At 37.4% G+C, this 24,685-nt stretch overlaps 1 protein-coding gene and 1 pseudogene across 2 annotated transcripts in view; both read right to left on the reverse strand.

The window, feature by feature from the left end:
* The window catches only part of LOC145670961 (serine/threonine-protein kinase 17A-like), a 411,415-nt gene that overhangs the window by 19,050 nt on the left and 367,680 nt on the right, over positions 1-24,685 (reverse strand). For both annotated transcript variants that reach the window (XM_081739548.1, XM_081739549.1), the window contains exons 4-5: positions 20,253-20,379; positions 19,143-19,191 (exon numbers count right to left, since the gene is read on the reverse strand). In XM_081739548.1, the coding sequence (XP_081595674.1) occupies positions 19,143-19,191; positions 20,253-20,379 (176 nt within the window). The remainder of the gene's footprint in view (positions 1-19,142; positions 19,192-20,252; positions 20,380-24,685) is intronic.
* On the reverse strand, positions 11,914-12,865 carry LOC145670962 (putative small nuclear ribonucleoprotein E pseudogene; annotated as a pseudogene).

The raw sequence follows: 24,685 nt of genomic DNA on the forward strand, positions 1-24,685 counted from the left end.
ATTTATCAAACTCGGTGTAGCAGTCTACGAGAAGTTGGCCGCCACACATTGTTATATTCATTTATATAGAAAATGCTCCCCTGCCCCTCCCTTTAAATGGAAATTTTCACAAACGCTGAGACATGTGTTTCTTTATTTTTACTGAGAAGTTTTCCGAAATTTTTGAACCCTTCTATCCTCTTAGAAAAACCTTCTATCCTATCCTCCATCTCCTATCCTCTATCCCTTCCGGAAAAAAAAAAAATCAAAATCTGGCCTGCGGTATACGAGTTAGGCATCAAACACTTTTAAATATATAGATTAACCTATTTATGAAACACTTATTCTTATTTTCTTTGCAATTTATGGATTACTTTTATTACTTATGGGTAAAATTAGGCAAAAGGTATTGGCAGCTCCAAGAGGGTACGATGATACGACCCTTGTTTTACGAACGCCGAGGCAACATAAAGCCAGATCGTAGCGGGGTTTTTATGTATAATGCATCTCTCGGGGTAAACTTGTTATTGTGTTGATTTTGAGTCTAACGTCCCTTTCAGAAGCGAGACTATATGAGACGTGAACCTACTGATTAACGTGGAATCCGAATCATATGAGCTCCCGCCAGGAATACAACCCGGGTCTCCCACGCAAAAGGCGCGTACGCTAACCGCTTAGCCACGAAGGAGCTCTAAAACTTGTTAATTGTTTTTGTGTGTAACAACATGTACGTTACAAAATTTCGACTGGAAAAATCTACGAAGAAAAAATGGTTACCCACGCAAAAATAGGTTTACTTTTGCAGTTAATTGTACATTAGTCATGCCATTTGGTAAAGGTATTGCAATGCGTAAAAGACTATCTGAATTCACATACTGGATTTTTATTCTGTACAAATATTGGAGACGCTATTCTGCTTATCGTACCCCTTGTTCACGATTCCTGAAACTATCAATGGTTTGAGATAAGAGATTAATTCAGCCTATACGAAAATAATAATAAACTATAACTACTAAAAAGTATCCAACTTTTATAACAGCTTATTGCTTAGAGTTGAGGTCAATCAGGCACGAAAGTAAATTTTCATTAAATATGGCATATATGTTGTTGGAAGATTCTATTGTTTAAGTTTGAAATCAGTGAAGGACAAGGGAGGGTAAAATCACTCCCTTTTCTTACATACACGTACACTTTAATGTTAATTTTTTTCTGATCTTTATGAACATGACGTGTTTAGGGTTGAAAATGGTCAAACTAAGGTGGTAAGATTTCATAATCGAAACATACACACACACATACACAAAATTGTCTTGGACTAATAATGATAGCCATACGTTCACATGTTCTAATTCTAGAAACTTTTTCCATTGTTCAATTAAAAAAAAAAAAAACTTAACTGTTACATAAAAAAATGAATATATCATGTAACATTATATTGATATAGGAAGTAATAGTCACGTACAAGAGTTATGTCGGTTGGTGTTAGTGATGAAAATAATAAAAAACAAAAGGTCTCTAACAGGGGAAACAGATATATTTTTGTGTTATTCACACGGACAATGTGATTTCTGTATTATACTGTCCATGATATATATATATATATATATATATATATATATATATATATATATATATATATATATATATATATATATATCATTCATATATCACATGTATATATAGGCCTATACCGTCTGTAAAGTAATTAAAAATTTATTTAATTTGTGGATACTGGCTTTATTCCATATATTGTCATTACCACATATAAATAAATATTGCTTAACAAAGACACAATAAAAGTATTACATATGAAGTCCATATAGGGCACCTACCAAATTATTTATGTAGCTACTGCATATAGGTATTATACATATAGCACACATTTAGTTTATTTACTCCATTAACTAAATGTGGCAATGTTAATACCTGAGGCATTGCGTGTTCGCGTGCAATCTCTTAAAAGTTGGTATCACTTTGCAATGATCTTGACATATATAAATAAATATCTACGTAATTTCTTTCAGTTAATTCACTAACGCAGAAGTTTGTTTTAAGATGTGCTTTTAACCTGTTTAGACATTATCATATTTACCATCATAACTACTCTGAAGAAAGTAAATAGACACAAGACAAATGAGCCTGTGGCTACTGTTACGTACCAGTACACAGAAGGAACCATTCCTAATGCTGGGGGGGAGCCCGCTATGGCAGCAGGTGAAACTTCTAATCATCGAAAACATCCCATGACAGGTGGTACTATTCGCTACAAAATGCCTGTTCATTTGTAGTCTGTGTGGCTGTAGTACAATTTGGTTGCAACAGATGTGGTCCCGTGTAGTGTAGTCGCTAACACTCTCCTCTTTAGTGCGAGCGGTCCTGGGTTCGACTTCCGGTAGAGACACTCGGCCGAAAAGTGTTACAGCTTTTTCAGGCCAGCCACCCGAAGTGGGATTTTTCCTGGGTTTTCCTTATTCACACCAGGCAGACGCCAGGATGCTACCTAATATAATAGTCCTTCCTTTCCCATTCCTTTCTTCTTCTTCTTTTCGCCAAGAAGGGGGACAGCCAAGGGACGTCATCCCTCATATACTGTATGTGACGGGCTCATAGATACCGAAAGCTCCGAAATCTAATTCCTAACTGTAACAGATTTCAAACATTTACTTTAGGATTTAATATCCAGGCCACGGGGGAGTTTAATCCAATTTTGCTTCTACCAGGGGGTGGTCATCTTTTTCTTATGCTGCCACGTCATGAATCGTGCGACATCCCGTGACAATTCGCCTGTTTCAAAGCAGGATAGCAAACTATTTACCAATACCCTGAAGTATATTACAGCATTGATGTGCCCTTCGCAAATAAGAAAGTTACTATGGTCATCATTCCAAATTGAACCTTACATCATAACACTTGTTCTGTCGCGTTTCACAGTAGAATGGTGACGAATCGTGGCCTATCCATACCTGTCCCAGAAATAGCAAAATTGGCTTAAAACAGAGAATACAAAATGGTTTCAAACGTGCTGTGGCTTGTTGCACATGGCGGTGGGCAAATTGTGCCTCCGTATCATTTGAGGTTTTCTAAGTAGATGCTTATTTTCTGGTGACTCGTCGCTACATTTCCTGACTACATGAATAACGTTGGATAGTCGTATTGACCTGTCAACCTCGGCTGTGACGTCATTGATGGATTTGGACGGATGGGCCCTTGCATTCAGAATTTCAAGTGATGTTGCTCCCAGTTTCTCTCACCTAGGATTTAGGCGTATCTTTTTGCCCCGTTTAAACTGCATCATAGTCCTCTTATTACTTGCTAATGGCACATTTAACACAGCACTAATGGTGCACTGACATCTACCAACTTTTAATGCCCACCTTGTATCAACTCCTTCAGGTCTTAATAGCTACGTTCGTAAGCAATAGAACCACTTGTACTACATATTTACACTACCACTACATCATGCTAATCGGCCTTCGTGTTTGTTCGCTATTTTCAAGAAATCGTATTGTCCTCCAGAAGTCTTAAGAAACATAACTTATCTCGTATCTTCATTTTCTTCTTTTAATTGAAATTTTCAATGTGCGCGGAGATCATCTTCGGCAACGATTTATCCTGCGTCACCGACCCCTTCCTTTACATCTCCAATTGTGGTCAGCTATCCTATAAAATACAATTTTACATACTGTTTTTCCGTAGACTTTATTTCAGTATTTAATTATCACTATGGTTTTTAATCTGAGAGAAGAAAACGTAAACTGGAAGTATTTGGGAACAAGATTCTGAAACGAATATTCGTAGCCAAGAGGAACGGGAATGGCGGAAACTTCATAACGAGAAACTGCATAATTTATGCCGTTTACCAAACATTGTTAGGGTCATCAAATATAAGAGGCTCAGTTATAATAGCTATAATTATACTAACGCTGTTTCCTATGGAACTTGGAGGTTCAGTATCACGTACACAAAGGCTCTCCATTGACTTCTGTCCGTAGCCAACTGGATCTGGTTTTTACTTTGTGTTCCTATTTCTGCGAGATCCATCTTAATATTGTCCTCCCATCAGCGCCTAGGTCTTCCTAATGGACGTTTTCCGATTGGACTTCCAGTTAAAACTTTGAAAGCGTTCCTATTTTCTTCCATTCTGTCTACATAACCTGCTCACCTAAGCCTCTTAGATTTGATGACCCTAACAATGTTTGGTAAACGGCATAAATTATGCAGTTTCTCGTTATGAAGTTTCCGCCATTCCCGTTCCTCTTGGCTACGAATATTCGTTTCAGAATCTTGTTTGCAACTTCTTCTTCTTCTTTTTTTAAATGGAATTCCACTAGCTGCCCTTTATTTGGTGCAATGATTTTTTTCCCCCACTATAATTCACTTTTTGACGGTGGTAAACAGTACATATCTTTAATTCTACTGGAATATCAAAAACATTAATTCCATTTTTTTTTTTTTTTTTTTTAATAATAGCAGACGGATTGTTCAATTGTAGTGATGTAATTAAACACTGAAATAAAGCTTACGGAACATGTAAAAGTACTTTCTAGGATGGCTTTAAAAATATGTAAGGGAAAGGTAAGGTGACGCAGGATAGATTGTCGCCAAAGATGGTCTCCGCGGAGGCCGAAAATTTCAATAAAAAGAAAAGGAAAATACACGCAGTCACATTTCTTATGAATATGTATACCCTATAGTAAGCCTATATCTCCAGATGTCTTTTATCTATTTGTCAGTGTAATGTATATTGTATAAGATTCCATTAAATTAAAATATTAAAATGTGTGTTCGATGCTGAGTTGTACGCAATTGTGACTAGAAGGAGTCTTGGATAATTCGTATTACCTGAGTGGATGTATGAATTTCATATAATGTTCTATTTTCATCCAATATTTGTCCAAATATAAGCCAAAAATCAGTCCATAGATTATATCGTGAACAAAATAACATGTTTGAAGGTAAATTCTCATGTGTATTTTTCGAGAAAATCGAACTTTTACGACGATATAAAGAATTTGATCTTTCGTTGCCAATAATATTTGAGTTTTTTGCATTGCTTGAACAATTACTTATATAATGTAATGTGTATATGTACCAAAATACTATTAACCAGCAGATTGTGTATATTGGGGTTTGTTTATTCCTAACAGTGACACCAGTACTACTTATAGGTGAAAAGCCCTTTGTGGTATCAATGTCTTCAGCTTCACTTTTGGATTTTCATGACATTCACCCTCAACCAATATACAATTGAAGACCTCAGGGGAAAATAATGATATCCCACACTGATATGATCTTGATATACAAGGATTTGAATGTTTGGGTACGAATAGTGACACTATTGAGAAATTTGTAAGGAATTGGCCATATCTCTGTCATCTGTTGACCAAACTTGGTAATTCTTCGTGGGATAACAGATCCACCGGCGTCAAGCAGCATAGGCTGTTTCACTCACTTTTCACGATTTTGAGGATTATCATTACTTTTCCCCCGAGGTCTTCAATTATCCGAATGGTAGGGGCACGCAGCAGAACAACAATTATCTATTAGTACGATTACTTTATGAAAATTATCATCAGCGTTTTAACGCAGGGCAAAATTCATTTGAAAAAACTAAAACCGTGGAATGCGTAATATTGTGTATGTTATCTCTATGAATGAAATTTCCTTGTTTGCGATCGAAGCAGGAGCTCTCACGAAAAAGAGGAAGATTACTAACAGACTGCAAAACCTTGTTCATAGCGCGAATCATGTGCACCAGAATATAGTTTCTTGAGTTATCTGAAAGCTCAAAGATGATCAGGCATGCTGCGAGTATAGCAAAGGTATCTTAAAAATAAAATGGAATTGTTTAGTTTTTCTTTTAAACATGAATATGTGCCCTTACACTCATAGACGTCAGGTAACATACAGTATCTCTTTTGTCAAATGTTCTTCCTTGGTTTCACTGGCATGATTGTCTTCAAAACTTGATCTGAATAAGATGTTACCAACCTGATTACGTACGTTATGCTTCATAACTAGTTCTGCTCAAGTCCGGACGATGCATGTCTTCCTGCCGCAAGGTTAGGAGTTTGTTCCAAGATTCCGTTCAATAAATAGTTTTTGTTTTTTCTTACTGCAAATTTATGCATATACTCACCAGCCAAAACATTAGGCCCACCTATTTAATACCCGCTATGTCCACCTTTCGGTCGCAGGACAGCAGCAATGCAATTTGGCATACAAAGCATGATGTCCTGGTATCTGCACACGTCACTTAATTCCTATAAATACTGTGGAGGAGGCGATGAGCTCAGATCTGACGTTCAATGACATCCCAAACGTGTTCAATTGGGTTGAGATCGGTTGTTCGGCTGTCCAATGACGATAAGCACGTGCCCATTGCGGTCGTAAACGACAATGCAGTGCAGTTAACATTGGGAACATTGCCTGCGGAGGCCAACATATAACAGTCTATGGTGAACCGTGTATTCTCACACACTTGAATGTTTTGCCTACTGTTATTAAAAGTCTGCTGTTAATTGTGCACCAACTTGATTTCGATTTGACATGAGTTCCATTTCCATTTCAGCAGCAAGGGTGGATGAGACGTGATCTAGCCTGCTTATTGAATCTCGAGAGTCCAAGACGTCCGACATCTTCAATGAAGTATGACCGCCAAACTTCTTGTGGTTTTGGGATAGTTTCACTGCCCTATTCCCACCTTTGGAACACAGTAACTACGGCAACTGTTTTAACACTCGAGAAGTCGCGCTGTTTCTGAGATGCTCGTTCCCAGCTGTCTAGCCACCACAATCCGGCCTCTATCGACTTCTGGTACGTGTATCGCCGGCCTTCCCCATTCTACGTATGAACATTTCACTGACTGATCGAATGAGATACCTGTCAGTCTGGCGAGAGGTTCTGCTGTGCCTCGTGACTTTACGTTAGCCGAACTTCACTTACAAAGTAGAGGGTGGTCATAATGATTTGGCTGGTGAATGTACACTCATGTCCAAAATTATTGTCGCATATCTATAACTGTCTTCTTGTAAGAATATAATTTGATAATGATTTTGCAGGGTACTTTTAATACTGATACTATATGTATAATCGAGAAATGTATATTCGTGGTAAATTTCATAGGAAAAGAATTATAAGTGCGAAAATTAGAATGGGTAAAATAAAATGTCGCTAAATGGACAAGAAAGTTTTATTTTCGTTTTATTATTCTTATTTACTGCTTTTTCGACATGAAATTTGCCACATACATGTCTTTGCCGATTATACACATACTAACATTATAAGAAATACCCGGAAAATTCGTTATCAAATTATATTCTTAGAACAACATATTTATAGACATGCAACAATAATTTTGGACATGAGTGTACATTATGTATTCATTTCTGATTGACGCTTTCCATGTGAGCACTGCACAATAGTTTCGTTGTCAATGATATCACAGGTATCTCGAAATTTATACCAATTTACTAACGAGTAGTTCCTAATTGCGGTTTGGGAATCGTATTTTTTTAATTTTATTTGTTCTGCATTATTATAAGCAGAATACAATCTTAGCAATCGACCTCTTTAATTGCTAAACACGTCAAACATTCTTCAGCTTTACATTCTTTAAAATTAATTACAACCTATCATTACCAAAATATGTGCGCTGTTTTCTATGACCTGTCCAAAAACGAGTCAGTTCTTTGCCATTCCTTTTGTTATCTACAGTAAATGCTCTAGTTCGCGTAATAGCACTATGGTTTCACTTATCCTTGACCAAGAAAAAGATCAACTGGATTGGATTAGTTTCATCAGCGAGGCTATATGACACGTGAACTACAGCTTAACGTAGGATCCGAACCATATGAGCTCCCGCCGTGAATCGAACTCGGGACCCCTATGCGGAACACGCACAGAAAAAAGTCCAGCTTACACTAGCATCTGGGGTTAGTGTCCTTACACACACAAAGCAATGGCTCTACTTTCAAACATAAAAATGAAACAAACAAATTCTCCTTGACCCGAATACCCACCATTACTAGCGTGGCTACTTCCTACGGACACCTCCCACTATCAGGGTCCTCTGGTTTTACCCTAACCTGACGCGGAGTACATATAATACTGGCATAGGTGGTGTGTCTTTCACACTGCAGAGTTGCCGAACAATTCTCTTTCTACAAAACACCAAAAAGGTACTGACTTGTACCAATAAAGTTTGTCTTATATAATTTCGACTCTCCCCGGTGCCTTCCTAAGTAACATATCTCCTGCTGTATTTTTTTTTTTTTTTTTAATTATTCATCTCGCACGAATAAATGTTCTGTACGTCGATGAATAATTAAGAAAAGTAACAGTAAGAGAGGTAGGAAGGCCTTAGTACGGCTGAAATTCTAAAGAAATATTTTTTTTTTTTTTTTTTATCTAATCTACATAAATGAACAACTATAGTAATCTGTAAACGATCACCCTGTAATTGAAAGCTACCTATCGCTCAAACACCTTTTAGTTCAAGAAGTAGGATTTCTTGCAACAATTCAATACAGTTGATACTTCTCCTGGATGCCAAAATAGCTGTGGCAGACGCTCACTTCTGCTGCGTGGTTCGATCCCAGCTGTCGATGTGGTGGACAAACATTGTGTATAGGTTCTCCACTTGCTTCAATCCATCACTCCCTTCATTATGATCACCATTTAAATCAACATCGGTGCATAATTATGGAACATTAAACTTAATAAATATTTATAAATAATAATAATAATAATAAACCTCCTGAAGAGTTTTTGGCCCCTATTAACGGACATTAGGTTTAACTTTAACACTGAACTCTTCTGTGAAATGCTACATTTTAACATCAATAGTGTAACCGCTTCCAAAACTAACCGTTTGTTCCAGTACTAGTAATAAATGAAATAATAGATGATATACTGTAATCATAGCGAAAGCCAAACTTTTTGGTACAACGCAAGATATAGTTGGTGTGGTAAAGTAATTCTTTCCTCTGAACTTTTAACCCAAAAATTACCACATATCAAACCTTACATCCTACTGAGACCTGACGTGAAAACATCTACATTGATATAATTTCCAGCAGTACCTGTACTACGTCACTTATATCGCTATTATACGCTTCAGTTCTATCATATGTGAAATTTAAGCTTATACTATTCTGCATAATACCAAGATCTTAAAAGAGTAAGTTGTGGTATAATAACTTGTGTAATTTCCTAAGAAACATGCATGAGGAAGATAGCAGTTGGTCATTGAAACGTTGCAATGAACTAACGTTTGTCATTTGGAGGCTTACGTCAGTACAAATTTAAACTTCTAATGAACATGCATCTCATTATATCATTAAATAATAACCGTTGTGGACCCCTACTTTGTTTTTCAATTACTAATAACAACTGTCTTACTGGCTACATTCCATCCAGGTTATGTTTTGGGTTCTGTCGGACAGAGCGGGACCAACACTACGTTATAATAAATAAATAAAAAAAAAAAAAAAAAAAAAAAGCCAATTGTTTTCAAACCTCTTTTATCACTTACTATTACACTACGTTAGAAATAGATCTTTCCATTAAAAATACAGAAAACTAATTTGTTAATAATTTAGTAATATCCCAAATATTTTAATATTATAAATAACCGATAGGTTGGCATTAATATTATAGTACAGTAGAGTGTCGATTATCCGAAGTAATTGAGGGACATGGGTGTTCGGAAAACTGGTTTGTTCGGATAATCGAACTGTACTGTACTGTACTTCTACAGCCAGTGCCAAACCGACAGAAGTGTGCTGATTGTTGAACCCCATTAGAAGCAATGTTCCGCCAGCGGTGGCTCAGTGCGGCGACTACTGTGAGAAACTTGGTTTGCGAGTGAGGAAGATGATGGACGGTAGGGTGGGAGAGTAACAGGTGCGAGCGAGTACACAGTTCGGTTAAGCGGTCGTTCGGTTGACCGACGTTCGGATAATCGACGCTCTACTGTATTAAATATATCTACCCATCCTTAGTTAAACGTCCTACGAATATGCCCCTCAAACTAAAGCGGAGTGATTATGAAAACTGCGTAATTGTGAAAGTAATTAGTGGATATGGAAGAACTCCGAGACATCCTAACAATTTCGCCCACAAACTGACATGTCCTGGAATCGAACCAGCGATCTAACACAGCAGAGATAAACACTGTAACGGAACTTCCGTTTCCCTCTTCCACATATATACGGTACTTAAATTTAATTTGGCCAAAGGAAAAATTTTACAATTTCGCTACTTTCTATTAATAGATTAGGTTAGGGTTTACTGCATGCGTCATTACATCCATATTCCGTTATGTGCACTTCCGGTAAGCACATATAGAAAATTCTAGAGCATTTCGCTATCATTTCTACAAAATATACTTCTATTCCATTCTTAAATGACACATCGATTACGTTTCCGGGTAAGTCTTTACTTTGACCCAAACTGTGACTTTAATCGGTTCTTATAGGTTCAGTCACATCCTGGAATTGTTTTGTGCGTGAGTCACTTGTTGGAACTGTTCTTGCCTTTGGTGTGACGTCTTAGTTCATATTTTTCCCACTAGGTGTCTCTCTACAGTCATATGGTAGTTTGTTAGTGTGATGTCACATGTTCTGTGTGCTTGTCTGTGTGTGCTATTGCTGATGGCATGCGGGGAGCGCGTAATTGAATTTTCGTTTCATGGCGACGATCGAGTTAGGAAATCCGATTGAGAAACCGTTTCATGAATTTAATAGAAAGAATTTGAATTTGTTTTTAAATAAGTTTGTATTAGATTCGGATATTAACTCATATCGCTTTGGAGCAGAGTGTGGTTTAATTGAGTTACAGAAAACCTATCATGGTTGTGGTCGAAGGCTGAAGATACTTCCGACGTTTGGTAAAAGTGGGTAAAAGGAATTATGAGTTAATTATTCATGAGTGTTCTCCTATGGCGAAATGGTGAATGTTTTCTTTTTTTAATTCATATTATTTTAATTCTTGATTTGTTTTGCATTTGAGTATTAGACAAAGTATTTGGTTTGCTGCTGCTTGTCCTATTGTCTTGTTGAGATGTATTTTTTTTTTTTTTGTCATGCAGTGATTTATGATTAGAGACGAGTGTTTTTTTTTTTTTTTTTTATTTTTCCCTTCTTATCTTAGCTTTATAGTAGTGGTGTGATTATATATTATTATTTTGGATGTTTTTATAGTACTTGAGCGGGGGGTTTGGGGGGCGGTAAACTGAATTGATGTTTAGTAACATTGTGGCCCTTGTACTTATAGTATAATTCTTAACATCGTATAGTAACATTGTGGCCCTTGTACTTATAGTATAATTCTTAACATCGTACATTACTTTTAATGTGTTAGTAATTGTAATCGATTCATGTGATCCGGTTCCGGGAGCAGTTTAGGAATGATTCCTAAACTGCTCCGGGAACCGGATCACATGAATCGGTTGAAGTCACTGTTTGGCTCAAAGTAAAAATTTGCCCGTTTCCGTTACTTCAACTCATTTCTCCTGTAAATCTTCTATTATTGAACCTACTATTACACTACTTTCGGCCCCCTTCATGTAAACAAGTTCCTAAAATTTCAGCAAATTTTCTATCGAGCTAAAACCTTGTATACCATCTTTATATTTTACAAGAAACAATTGCATAGAGAACCCACGTTGTTGGAGCCGCAGCAAGTAACACTTGGCTTTGGCAAACTGACAGCTCCTCAACCATCACTACTTACATACTAAAACCCGTTACATTACGTGTTAATGTGAACATCATTTTCTGTACTAATGTAAGATATTCATAAATACTAACTTCTTGATCAAAATATCTTTCACTTAACGTATGTCAAATTTAACCGTAACATTTTACATTCTTTTGTGGCCTGGATATTCACAATCTGCACTGAGAAATCTCTTTCAAATAACACTCACTGTAAATATCACAAACTTTTTATTATAAAAATTGGAAAAGCTAGTTAACCAAATCACAAGTTTCCTTCAAACTCATATTTTTTAAGAAGTTACATTAAGGGACTATTATTTATATAAACCTGTATCTTAACTATCTTAACAAATGAACTTCTGCGGCAGTATGCCATTAAAAAAAAAAAAAAAAAATCGCTCACAACAGCGATATATCGTAACGAATGACCGCAGATTTATACAAACATAAACATGTTTCAATGTCATGTTTACGCCCAACAATCACATATGAAGTAAGTTGAACTGTTCTCCTCTAAAGCACGTAGACAATCAGTAACTTTGCTAAAATGAAAGTTTTCATATAAAGGATAGTACAAAATCACGTTAGCACTCTATTAACACATTTAACACTTGGAAGTCTAACATTCCAGAAAAATACTGATTCAGAATGACACAAAATTATACATTTTAACTATTTTAAAGCGTATCTTTGGTAAGCGTAATTGTTTGGACCACAGTTTCTTCTTTTTTCCGCTGTTAGGCCATTGCTTCTGACGTACCAGCCTCCACAACTTCTGGACTTGCGTTTTGGATGAGAGTTATGCAATCTCCCTTTAACATGATTCTACCCAGAGGTTTACGGTTTAGTGTTTTGCGATTGAATTCTTCAGCGTCATCCAACACTAGATTCATATACTCATCGAAGCCCACAATGTGTCCTTCAATACGCAAGTTCTTTGTTTCATAAAGCCAAATCTGAACACGAGATCTGTTCTGCAAATATCGGAATATAAGGTTGATGGGTTGTATCATAACCTTTTGAACTTTGGCTGGTCCTTTGTACGCCATTTTTCTTTCTTTCACAACGTAACGTCACAAAATATTACGATAAATGGAGAGGCTGTTCTCAACTCGCTTCTTCCGTTGCCGCCAACCACATCAAACAAAAACGCATCGAATCCGTTACCCGAACATAAATTACATTGCGCAGCGATGTATTGCTGCAGAGTTGCTAACCCACAATCAGTGACATCGAAATCACTAAAATATAAATTTAATAATTAAAACTGTGATTCAGAGGATCATTTAATTATATATGAAATCAGAATAACGATGGAAAGCAGGTTCATCAATTTTGGGGGACATTGCACATGAAATACATTATATCAGAAGAAAAGAATATTGTTTAAGGATGAACAACGCGAATACAACAATATGAATTATGCAAATGTCATAGCCTATCTGAAACGTGAGTGAGTGACGAAATACAACATAAATAAATATCATGTACGATAAAATCCTTGGGCTCATTCCGTATTAATTTTCGCAAAACTTGAAGAACTCAACACAGCGCAAAATATGCAATATGTTATTGTAATTGCTATCCAATTAGTGCAAACCAGAACCCAAATATTGCGCTGCGTTGACGGAAACTCTTGCGGAATTGAGTTTGTTTATAAGTGCAGCAACGTGTATGAACGATCAACGTGTTTTATTTCCATCTGCTGGAAGTTGGTGGATTGGGTTGGATCAAGGACGCCGATTCTGGGAGTCAGGGGAACCTCCCCCCCTGACCTGCTCATGTGGGCTCCATGTACTTTTATGAATATGTATTTTTATTGTTATATGTATTTTTTTAATGAATATAGAATATTTTGATATAGGTTGAATTCAATTTGTCTTAATATCCTCATATACGCCTATGCCTTTTTGGACCCTTAAATGCAACCAAACACACATTTGCATGCCTCCCCCAAAAGTTACAGAAAAATCGACGCCCTTGGTTGGAGTCTAGTATCACTTTCAGCTTTGAGGCTATACAAGACGTGCATCTATAAATTTAAAACATGTCCCTTAAAATGTTTATTCAAACGCTTTACAATATTTTCATATATCACGGAGAGAAGTGAAGCAGAATCTTCTGCGTACACAAAAGAAAGAAAAAAAAATATTTATTCCAGATGTTGCTCTTTGGGCCTTATGCAGGGTCGTTCTGACGCATGATTAGTGTCATCCTAAACAGTTCGACTAACATATGTTTCCTGCAGTAATCAGGCTTTTAGTATGATACTAATCACACATCAAAACGACCCTGCATAAAGCCTGGTATGTGCTATTGTCCCAAACTAAAATGCAAATTTTCCGTTGGGTTGATGCAACACGATATAGAATGGAGCAGTGTTAATCATTTCACCAGTGTGTTGTTAATCGCCTTAAGAGTGTACACTTTCTAGACTTCGGCAGATACAAGAAGTCGCAATATATTGCAACTTCTTTTATTCTCAAGGTCTCTCCAGGTACTCATTTTAATAAAATTCGGTTAACCCTTGGACTGGGATGCTATAAGCCTTTGGAGGGAAGATATACATACTACATTAGTTTATTTATTTCTGTTATGATCAAACTTTTTCAGCCATTGCTCGTATATACACTGTATTTTAAAACAACACCGACAACGTTTGGGAGGTGATTTCTGACACCATGATAAGGCAAAGTATAGACCAACTTCGCTGCATAAATGCTTTCTTTCGGAGTTACAGGTCGTCGAAAATACTATAAAATGAACTTTAAAGGTCCATAGCTCCAAAACTATGGGACCTACCACAGTCGCGTTAACAATTCACTTAGGAACTAACTTGCGCTATCCAAAAATACATGTTTCAGAATCCTAAGACACTCACGCAACAATTTTTAAAGAGGGAGTCCGGCTACGGGCATATAATTTGAAATACTCACCAACTACCTCTATAAAATTGCCAGCAGAAGTACCTCATGATTCTGAAACTTGGATATTTGGTAGGGCACATACTAGTTCCTAAGTGAAGTCTTGACCCGACTACTATAGGTCCCATAGTTTTGCAGCTATGGACCTTCGAAGTTCATTTTCTCATATTTTCGGCAGCCTATAACTCCGAAAGGAAGCATTTGTGCACCGAGGTTGTTTATAATTTTTGTCTTATCTTGGTGTCAGGAATCAACTCCCAAACGTTGTCGGTGTTGTTTTGAAACCCAAACGTTGTCGGTGTTGTTCTGTATATAGGGGTATCCATAGGGTAGGGGGGTTAGGGGGCAGGTTACGCCCATGGAATTTTTAGGTGGGACTTTTAATATTATTATTATTATTATTATTATTATTATTATTATTATTATTATTATTATTATTATTATTATTATTATTATTGAGAATAGCATAATCGGACTCTAATTATACTGTAATGATACTTCTAAGAACGGTATGAAGTTCCGAAATTAAATAGAATTTATTGAAATTAAATTAAATATTTCAGTTTTACGTCCCACGATTATGCCGGCTAGGCTAAAGGAGACGGTGATGATGAGAAATGAATGCAATGGTGGAGTGAATAAAATGGGAGGAAACGGGAGAACCCCGAGAAAACATACGAACACGATATTTGTCCACCACAAAGCCTACTTGGCACGAGCTGGGATCGAACCAGGGATCCCATGCTTTGATTTGTTTGAGTTCAACGTCACACGATTATGCCTGAGCAGCAACGGGAGACAGGACCTACTGATTTTAATGGAATCTGAACCACTGTTTTCGTACAACTGTACCCCCACCGGGAATCGAAACCGGGACCACGAGCACCAAAGGCAAGCATGCTAGCCACTAGACCAAGCGGAGTTTCCATGGATCCCACGCTCCACCACTGAGCCACCGTGCTTCCCTAAATAGAATACAGTCTGCAAGGCAATTGGTTATCTTTTTTTTTTTCACAAAGAACTATCTAAGGTCTCCTTTACCACTTTCTTTAGGGAGAGGGGAAAGAATGGCAAATTAGTGGGATTGTGCCCAAGCACTTGGCGGAATGGACAAAATTAAGTCTAACCTGGGCCACAGTGGAACGAGGGTAGGACAAGAAAAAGCACTTCTCCACCTGAGAATCGAATTGGGGTGAGAAGACTTGGCCCCACCGACTACGCACCGCCGCTCTCAATTCATACAGACCCTGCAATCCATCATAATAGCAAGCAAAAAAAAAAAAAAAAAAAAAATCTTCATACCGGACTTGGTACGTTTTCAAATCCATGACCTAAGTCACTGCAGTCTAAGTTGCTATAAATTTCTGCTACTTTTAGAAAGTAATTTGTCTACCCTTCCTTATCCTCGTCCTCAAATCATGCAGTGATACTTCCACAAACGCCCACAGAGTAGTTTCTTTTGGATTGCGGTACTTTATTTTGTTTGTCTTCCGTTAAATATCTTCATAATAACCACTTGGAAAACTGACAAATATTTTCTTACTTGATAGTAACAAATGAGTGTTCTTTCTTGTAAATATTTAAAAGGTACGCCGACCGACACAGACAAAATGTCGACCTAGTTTATTTCTAACATTACCAAAAAGCTTACATCGCAGTTTGGAATACGTAGGAGGGCATGGCAGTGAATCGGGCCATTTTGAAAACGCTATTAAGAGGAAATGATTAAATTTATTTGGGTGTAACAAGTTGGAATACATGAAAGCATTTAGTTATTAGTGAATTTAAGTCACAAAACAGAAAACAGTGTTGCACAAAATAAAGAAAGCAGTGTTACATAAAATTATCTTTTTTTTTTTTTTTTTCTTTCTTCAAAGACACAGTTTCCTTGTGTCTGTATGTCACTTTTATCTCCCTCCGCAACGTGCTTCCACGGTAGTTTTGAAGAACCTGTTCCAAACCCTGTTATTGTCTTCAGATTTGGGTACAATCCATTTCCGCCCAGATCATTTGATCTTTCGATAAGTGATTTTTCTTTCCTTTGGAGGTATCTGAAATCTCTTGAAAATCTTCTAAGTTCCTGCAACCTTACACATTCCAGAACCGAAACATTTCATTCGGGAAGAAACTGAATACCTTTTAACGATAGTATCGATACAAGACTTACTATCGTCTCGGTTGACAAATAGCGATCTCAGTCTCAGTCTCGCCTCGAGTCGGAAATCATCGTCTCGTCTTGATAGTCTTGAACTAAATTGCGAGAAATTAAAAATGTATAAGTAATATCATATTACAGTATAACATTTCCTCTGTTTATTTTTTTAGTTCATTCCTGATTATAGAACTAATGTAGGCCGAATACTCCTTAGTAACTAAGTTGCTAATGGACATGTTTTCTTGTGCATTTTATCGCGGGTTCAATTCCCATCAAACCTTGGATGAACATGAAACCGAATAATGGGAATTAGGAATTACATTTCTGGCCTTTCGGCATATTAGCCCGTCACACATATATGAGGGATTATGTCCCTCGGCGATCACACTGCCTGGGTAATTGGAGAGAAAAGAAGGAAGTGGCTTGGGACCATTATGTTTGGTACAATCCCAGCAGTTACCTGGTGTGAACCATAGGTGTCCAAACTCGCGAGCCCGACGCTCGTGAGCTCGGCACTCACGCTCAACCGGGCTCGGGCTCAATAATTGAGCGCGAGCCCGAGTGAGCCCGAGCCCCAATGAAATAAGTGAGCGCGAGCCCGGGTGAGCCCGAGCCCACTTGAGATTAGTGAGCGCGAGCCCGAGTGAGTGCGAGCTCAGTTAATAGAAGTGATCGCGAGCCCGAGTGAGCGCGAGCCCAGTTGGGAGAAGTGAGCGCGAGCGCGAGTGAGTGCGAGCTCAGTTGGGAGAAGTGATCGCGAGTTCAGTTGAGACTGGTGAGCGCGAGCGCGAGTGAGTGCGAGCCCAGTCCAGAGAGATGAGCGCGAGCCCGAGTGAATGCGAGCTCAGTTGAGAGAAGTGAGTGCGAGCGCGAGCCCAGTTGGGAGAAGTGATCGCGAGCGCTAGTGAGCGCGAGCCCAGCTGAGACAGGTGAGCGCGAGCGCGAGCTAGCCCAGTGGAAAATGGCCACCTTTGGTGTGAACGAGGAAAACGCAGGAAAAACCTCACTGAGGATAGCTGGTCTGAAAAAGCTGTTACACCTTACGACTGAGTGTTCTGATCGGGAATTGAACCCGGGACCGCTCGTACCAAAGGCAAAAACGTTAGCGGCTATGCTACGCGGGGGCCACATGAAATCCGAATAATGATTCAGATCCCACTTTAAGAAACAGATTTTGTATAATTCATCCCCGCTATCGAAAAAGGAAAATAAACTCGATCGGCCGTATGCAGAGTCGTTTAGACATATGATTAGCGTCATACTAAAGGCCTGACTACTGCCGGAAATATTAGTTAGTCGAACTCTTTAGTATGACGCTAATCATGTTAAAGAAAGGCTGCATAAGGCCCAATTTGATTTGATTTGATTTTCAGTTTAGCGTTCCTTTCAGCAGCGAGGCTATATGAGACGTGCTCCTACTGATTAATATGGAATCCGAACATGAGCTCCCACCAGGAATCGAGCCCGGCTCTCCTATGCCAAAAGAAGGAAAGTAAACTCGAACCAATCAACTCCAGTACTTCACATTGCTTTATGGTCTACTGACTGGCACACGTGCTTTTGGTGCACAAAGCATCTTCCAGACAGGTGTTTCTTGCTAAAATCCTCTTGCCTGACAACACGTCTTTCCTTTTTTCCCCTTCTTTAGACATCTTTTACTGATTCCGAAACAGCAGGCGGTCTATTGTTTCGAAACGCATCAAATACGCTCGAGCCAACGTATCCTGCGCATTTTCATTGATTTCGCGTTTGCAGCACATTGTGATTAGCCATCCACATTTAAATACATGGTCAGCGTATTTCAAGCGTACGCATGAGCCATAAAAACGCGTTGCGAACGCATCGAATAGCCTTGCACTAAAACAACAAGAAATTTTTAAACATGCATTTCCCAAGAGAATTCCTAAGTTGAGTGGGAAAATAGTATTGGAGAGTTGAAACCTAATATGTTTGTTCTACAAACTTATACTTTGGAACATTTTGGCAAGGTTGTTTTGACTCTTTTAAATGACTTTAAAGAGAATGCAATATATTGAATCCTACCTGAAAATTATGTTATTTAAAACACTTTTGATGTGTTGTGGAATGCACGTATCTCTTATCGTTCACATGTATAAGCCACATCCCTAATGATGATTCCACGGTTTAGATGCACTCATACACGAAGTAAGTGTTGCTGTGTTTCCGGATGTACGAGCTTTTTTTTTTCTTTCATTCGCCTATATACGTAAGCCGCACTGTCAATTTTGAAAACCTCATGGTTTACAGACTAGGTACTACTAAGTGCTGTTATGTTATATTCTGTACCCTTATTTATTTTAATTAATTTAAGATTAAGGACAAAGGGGAAAAGAAACTTACCAGATGTCTGTAGCCAAACTAATTGGCTCATAACTGAGAATCTCAGGCGCTGTAAAGAAAAATAAAATCGAAATAAACAGTAGTAAGTACTTGTATACAATGATACATTAATTCAAATCCACTGATGTAAAGCAAAAATCTACGTACGATGTTTACACGAACTAACAACACTGTTGAATACCTATGCTATTCTTAATTTCTAGCACATTGATTTACATGGGAAATTATTTTTAGCCCAATGATCTACATGGGAAATAACTTTTAGCCCAATGATTACATGGGAAATTACTACTAGCCGATTGATTTACATGGGAAATTACTTTTAGCCCAATGATTTACATGGAAAATTACTTTTAGCCCATTGATTTACATGGGAAATTACTTTTAGCCCATTGATTTATATGGGAAATTATTTTTAGCCCATTGATCTACATGGGAAATTACTTTTAGCCCAATGATTTATATGGGAAATTACTTTTAGCCCATTGATCTACATGGGAAATTACTTTTAGCCCAATGATTTACATGGGAAATTACTTTTAGCTCATTGATCTACATGGGAAATTACTTTTAGCCCAATGATTTACATGGGAAAATACTTTTAGCCCATTGATCTACATGGGAAATTACTTTTAGCCCATTGATTTACATGGGAAATTACTTTTAGCCCATTGATTTATATGGGGGTATTATCACAGAGTATGCCAAACAATGTTCTCGAAAGTCTCCCTGTACATATTCGCATGATATAAGCTTTGAGCGTGTGCTGTTTATTAGTTTTAAAAGTTACAAAGGCGTATCAAGATAAATGAACCATCTTGTATATCTGGAATTAAGACTACAGAAAGATACCTCGGAAATTGCGTTTACGTTACAATAGCAATTATCAGTAAATGAGATAAAAAGACATTCAAAAGTTGGAATTATTACATATTAATAATAAGTTTTGTAGTGGAAGTTACTGAACGATCCGTGAACGTTGATTTCATTGCTATATGGCCAAGTCAAATGAGTGATTTGTTTATTTCTGATTTGTTATGGGTTGTTTATGCATTATTTACTTTATAGTACGGAGCACAGGGAAAACTTAGTTTAGAAAGTACAACTTACCAACGTAGTCTGGCGTTCCCATAATTTCTCTTACTTCGACGCCATTTTGGATGACCCTAGAGATCCCAAAATCACACAATCTAATGTCACACTTTGGATACTCCGCTGTTAGCAGTAGATTTTGAGGCTGTAAATAGAAAACAAATAATAACTATATCTATATCTATCTAATACAAATACAAATAATAAAACCAATAAAATTGAATACAAATTCTTACAATAATTTTAACGTATGATAACAACAACAAAGTAGAATCACGACTATCTGGTCTAATGCAGTAGAAGGGTAAGCCGGATAACAAAAGAAGCAGGGTAGGTTAAATAACAAAAAAGCCGGGTAGGCTGGATAAAAAAAAGCCAGGTAGACTTCATAGGACTTCATAGGACACTTCATAGATCTATTGTATTTATTATAGGGTTTAAAGCAGAGAAAAAGATAATCGGTCGTATTCAGAGTCGTTTTGATGCGTGACTAACGCGATACTAAAGAGTTCAACTAATATATGTTTCATGCAGTAATCAGGTTCTTAGTATGACGCTAATCACACTCGAAAATGACTCTGAATACGGCCTAATATAATTAAAGAGACTCAATTTTGTTCTGGCCTCATTAGTGTAAAATGATAATCACACGTTAATCAACAGAAGAACGATCGCTAAAATTCTCGGCTTTTCACGAAATATCCGTATATTTATTCCCCATCCACACAGAGACAAAACATGTATCCGCTTCCGCACTGTTCTCTACCTATGACTCTTTACAGCAAAGATAAAAGATTTCTACCATTGAGTGGCCACATCATCCTAAATGAAGTATTGATCTTAGCTGTTTCCATTTATCTACATAGATCCTTAACCCTACTGTAGATATTACTATAAAAAAAAAAATCAATAAAACAGGGCAAATGCTCCCCCTTCTAATAGTATGTATTAAAATACATAATATTGTCCCAATTGTAGCAGGTAATATAAGCGATGATCTAGACAGATGTGAACTAAGCGAGTGGGGAGAACAGGAAACAATGAATCAAAAGATTTGAAAAAAAAAAAAAAAAGAAAACACTCTGCTGGGGGGGGGGGAGTGAAAAGGAAGAAGAATGAAATAGTGGTTGTATGTCACAATATTTGACACGGGGGTGAAGACAGATTGTACACATATAAGGGTGACTACCAGACCATCTGCACATAATTTTTGATCTCTTGCGTTTCACGTCAATGCGTTATTATACTGAATGTGTGTGTTCCTGTATTATTAGATACCAAATTGATGCTGTTACGTGTGATGAATGTGATCTTCAAATGTGATAACAGAGTATATATGTGTGTGTTTCTGCGCTAGACAAAACGCAAAAGAAAAAGAAAGCAAAGTTCTGTATTAAGCATACTGAGATGACAATAACACTAAGTACAGGAAATTGGTTTCTCTCTTTTTGAGTCCAAGCACAGACTATTGTTACTATTACTGCGGCCAATATGCTCTAATATTAGTCTTTCCTTTCAATAAATATTGTTAATATTTCAGCAGCTTCTGATTGTGTACTATTAAGTCAACAATAAATAGGGTCATCTTCTCTCTTTTCATCCATGCTGGGTACAGGGCAAATGTTACTGATATCCCATCAAATACCTTCAAGAGCAAATTTCATTCAATAGAGCAGCGTTTCCCAACCGGTGTGCCGTGAATGGCCCGCTGGTGTGCAGCGAGGAAATCGAAACAAAATTATTAATTCTATAGCAATCAAATTGTAAAACATAGGGGAAAATGTATATTTGTATTGCACGCTACTATGAACCTCTACTATGAATCTACAATTTTTAATTTTTATGCCGTGTTACTTTTCTGTACATTTCTGATGTTGAAAAAAGTATTTGTTATTGTTATGACCATTATTGCTCCTTTATTGTTGAAGACAATTTCGTAACTTGAAAATTTAAAATATCATTCGATTCTTTCGATAAATTATCTACATTTGTGTTTTAAAAGTAAAAGAGATTTGTTTGTTCGTTCGTTATTTAGTGATCTTCCTTTGTACTAAAAGGTTGAATACAGTTTTTGAAAAAGAAAGCGTATTTTTAAAAACCCGAGTCCAATATTTCATTGCAATTGTTTTCTGTTTTTAAATTAGGATGAAAAATAAGCATAGTGACTTACCACGGGGAAAAAAACAGTGATCGAGCTTTCTTCTCTGTGCGAAGATCAGTAATCAAAGAAAAAATACCACTGTGTTTTATATTTACAAATAATAATATCTATAAGTGTGCCGCGAGAATCCAAGTTACATCCGTAGTGTGCCGCAAGTTGGAAAAGGTTGGGAATCGCTGCAATAGAGCATAAATTTACATATAAATAAAAGATTTTTTTTTTGAAACATATTGCCTTATTCCGGTGAGCGACTGCAGATGAGTGGTTACTGTTGGCGCTTTGCAATCAGGATAATTCGAGGTTGTTCAAACATCCGACCAGGATTTTCCTCTGTCACGATGCAAACATAGGGATGGTGTGCTTAACATTGATAGAAACACCTGAAGAAAATGTAACCTATGTAATTAATATGAGTGATATTCAGTGGCGTATTTACGATTTTGTTTCGGGAGGGGCTTTGCTAACTTTCGGGGGGTGATTTGCCTGAAAATGTGAAAATTTTGCAAGATATTTCATATACTTGACTATAGTAAGAAAGATTTCGGGGGGGCTTAAGCCCGGAAGTCCCCCCCCTAAATACGCCACTGGTGATATCATTGTTAGTCTACAGAATAGCTCTGACTCGTCGTGAAATGGAGGCATATTTTTTTTTTCTGTAAGTCATACATGGTATTGTAGCATTCCCTACGTAATGCAGCACTCAATTCTGCCAGCAAACATGGATGAACATATCGGTTCCGCGTTTTCAGCTTTAGAACTGATCACAGCTGTTCAATAACGTTGAAGTTTGGGGATTGGACAGGCTTACAAGGCCCTTGGCCTTTTAAAACATCCTTGAGGAATAGTTACCTGAAAACCTCAATGTGATCACTCTCAAATTTCTTACCACTATTGCATATAGGCAACCAAGTAATACAGGATTGCACTACGGAAAAATCTTTCAAGTTTTATGTCCCACGGTTATGCCGGCTCGACTAAAGGAGACGGTGATGATGAGAAATGAGAGATGAAGTGGGAGGAAACGGAAGAACCCCGAGAAAACCCACGCACATGGTGTTTGTCCACCACAAAGCTCACTTGGCGCAAGCTGGGATCGAGCCAAGGACCCCATGCACAAGAGGTGAACGCTCTAAACACTGACCCACCGCTGCGCCCTAAGGTTGCACTATGAACTGCATACCGGCACAAGGGAATCAAATAACAATTCTTATGCGTTTATTTTGTACGTTTAAGCCTTCCGTAACTGAAATGTCAACTGTTATTGGATTACTTTTAAAGGTGCCTCGTAACTGAAAGTTTCAGGAATAATATAAGTCTAGTTGAGTCACCAGGGACTCATTTCAGAAGGGCAAAGGAAGCAATTGCCTTCCCTCCTTAAAAATAAATAAATAAATAAATACATACATACATAACGCTTCTGCATGTCACTGATAGATCAATACTCCAACAAGCGTCAAATGTTGCTTAGTAAGAGTATATATAGCACTATTTTAATTGGTCGGATTTTAGTTTAACGTCTCTTTGAGCACTTGGCCTATATTGGACGTGGGTCTAGTATTTAACATGAGATAATGATTTGTGTGCGTTCTAGTTTGTCATTCTAATGATTCATCCACACACTATTTTAATACTACAAGAGAAGAATAGCAAATTAAAATATTAGTAATTGAAATCAGACCTGCCTACTTGCAAGAACAATAATTAAGAACCTCTAAAGAAGTCATCTTCAGTAAACAACATTTTAAAGTCCATAACTCGACCCTGAAAATCGTTAAATTTACCGCAGAGATGCGTGCATAAGTGTAGCATGCACATACCACATTTCTCTCTCTCGTAACGTAACTTTATGGCCATGTTCTTTTGTTATCCCAGTAACTTCTTGGTTCTAGATACAAAAATGTTCTTCTTCCCGTAATACGTACCTGCGTGCATCCACAACTACAATATGGTATTATTACACGAGAGAAATGCATCGCGTGACGTCAAACACTTAATGTAGGTATGATTGATTATTACACGGTTGCCTCCGGAGAGTTCAAGGTTGTCATGGTAGGATTGTAATTAGAAAGGAACAAGGCCAAGTCAACATTGGCCCTCGGCATTTTACTTACATGCACAGCTTTTTTTTTCAAATGCAATATAGTGCATTGTACCTACAAGAAAATATTGTACGACGGAAAGTTTACAGGAACACAAAAAAGTAGTCATCGCTACAAAAAAAAAAAAAAAAAAAAAAGTAAGGAAATTGTACAGTACAAAGAAACAATGTTGCACTTTGGTTGGAGCAGTT

The sequence above is a fragment of the Thermobia domestica genome, chromosome 15 (genome assembly GCF_964235325.1).
Source record: "Thermobia domestica chromosome 15, izTheDome1.hap1.1, whole genome shotgun sequence".
Lineage (NCBI taxonomy): Eukaryota > Metazoa > Arthropoda > Insecta > Zygentoma > Lepismatidae > Thermobia > Thermobia domestica.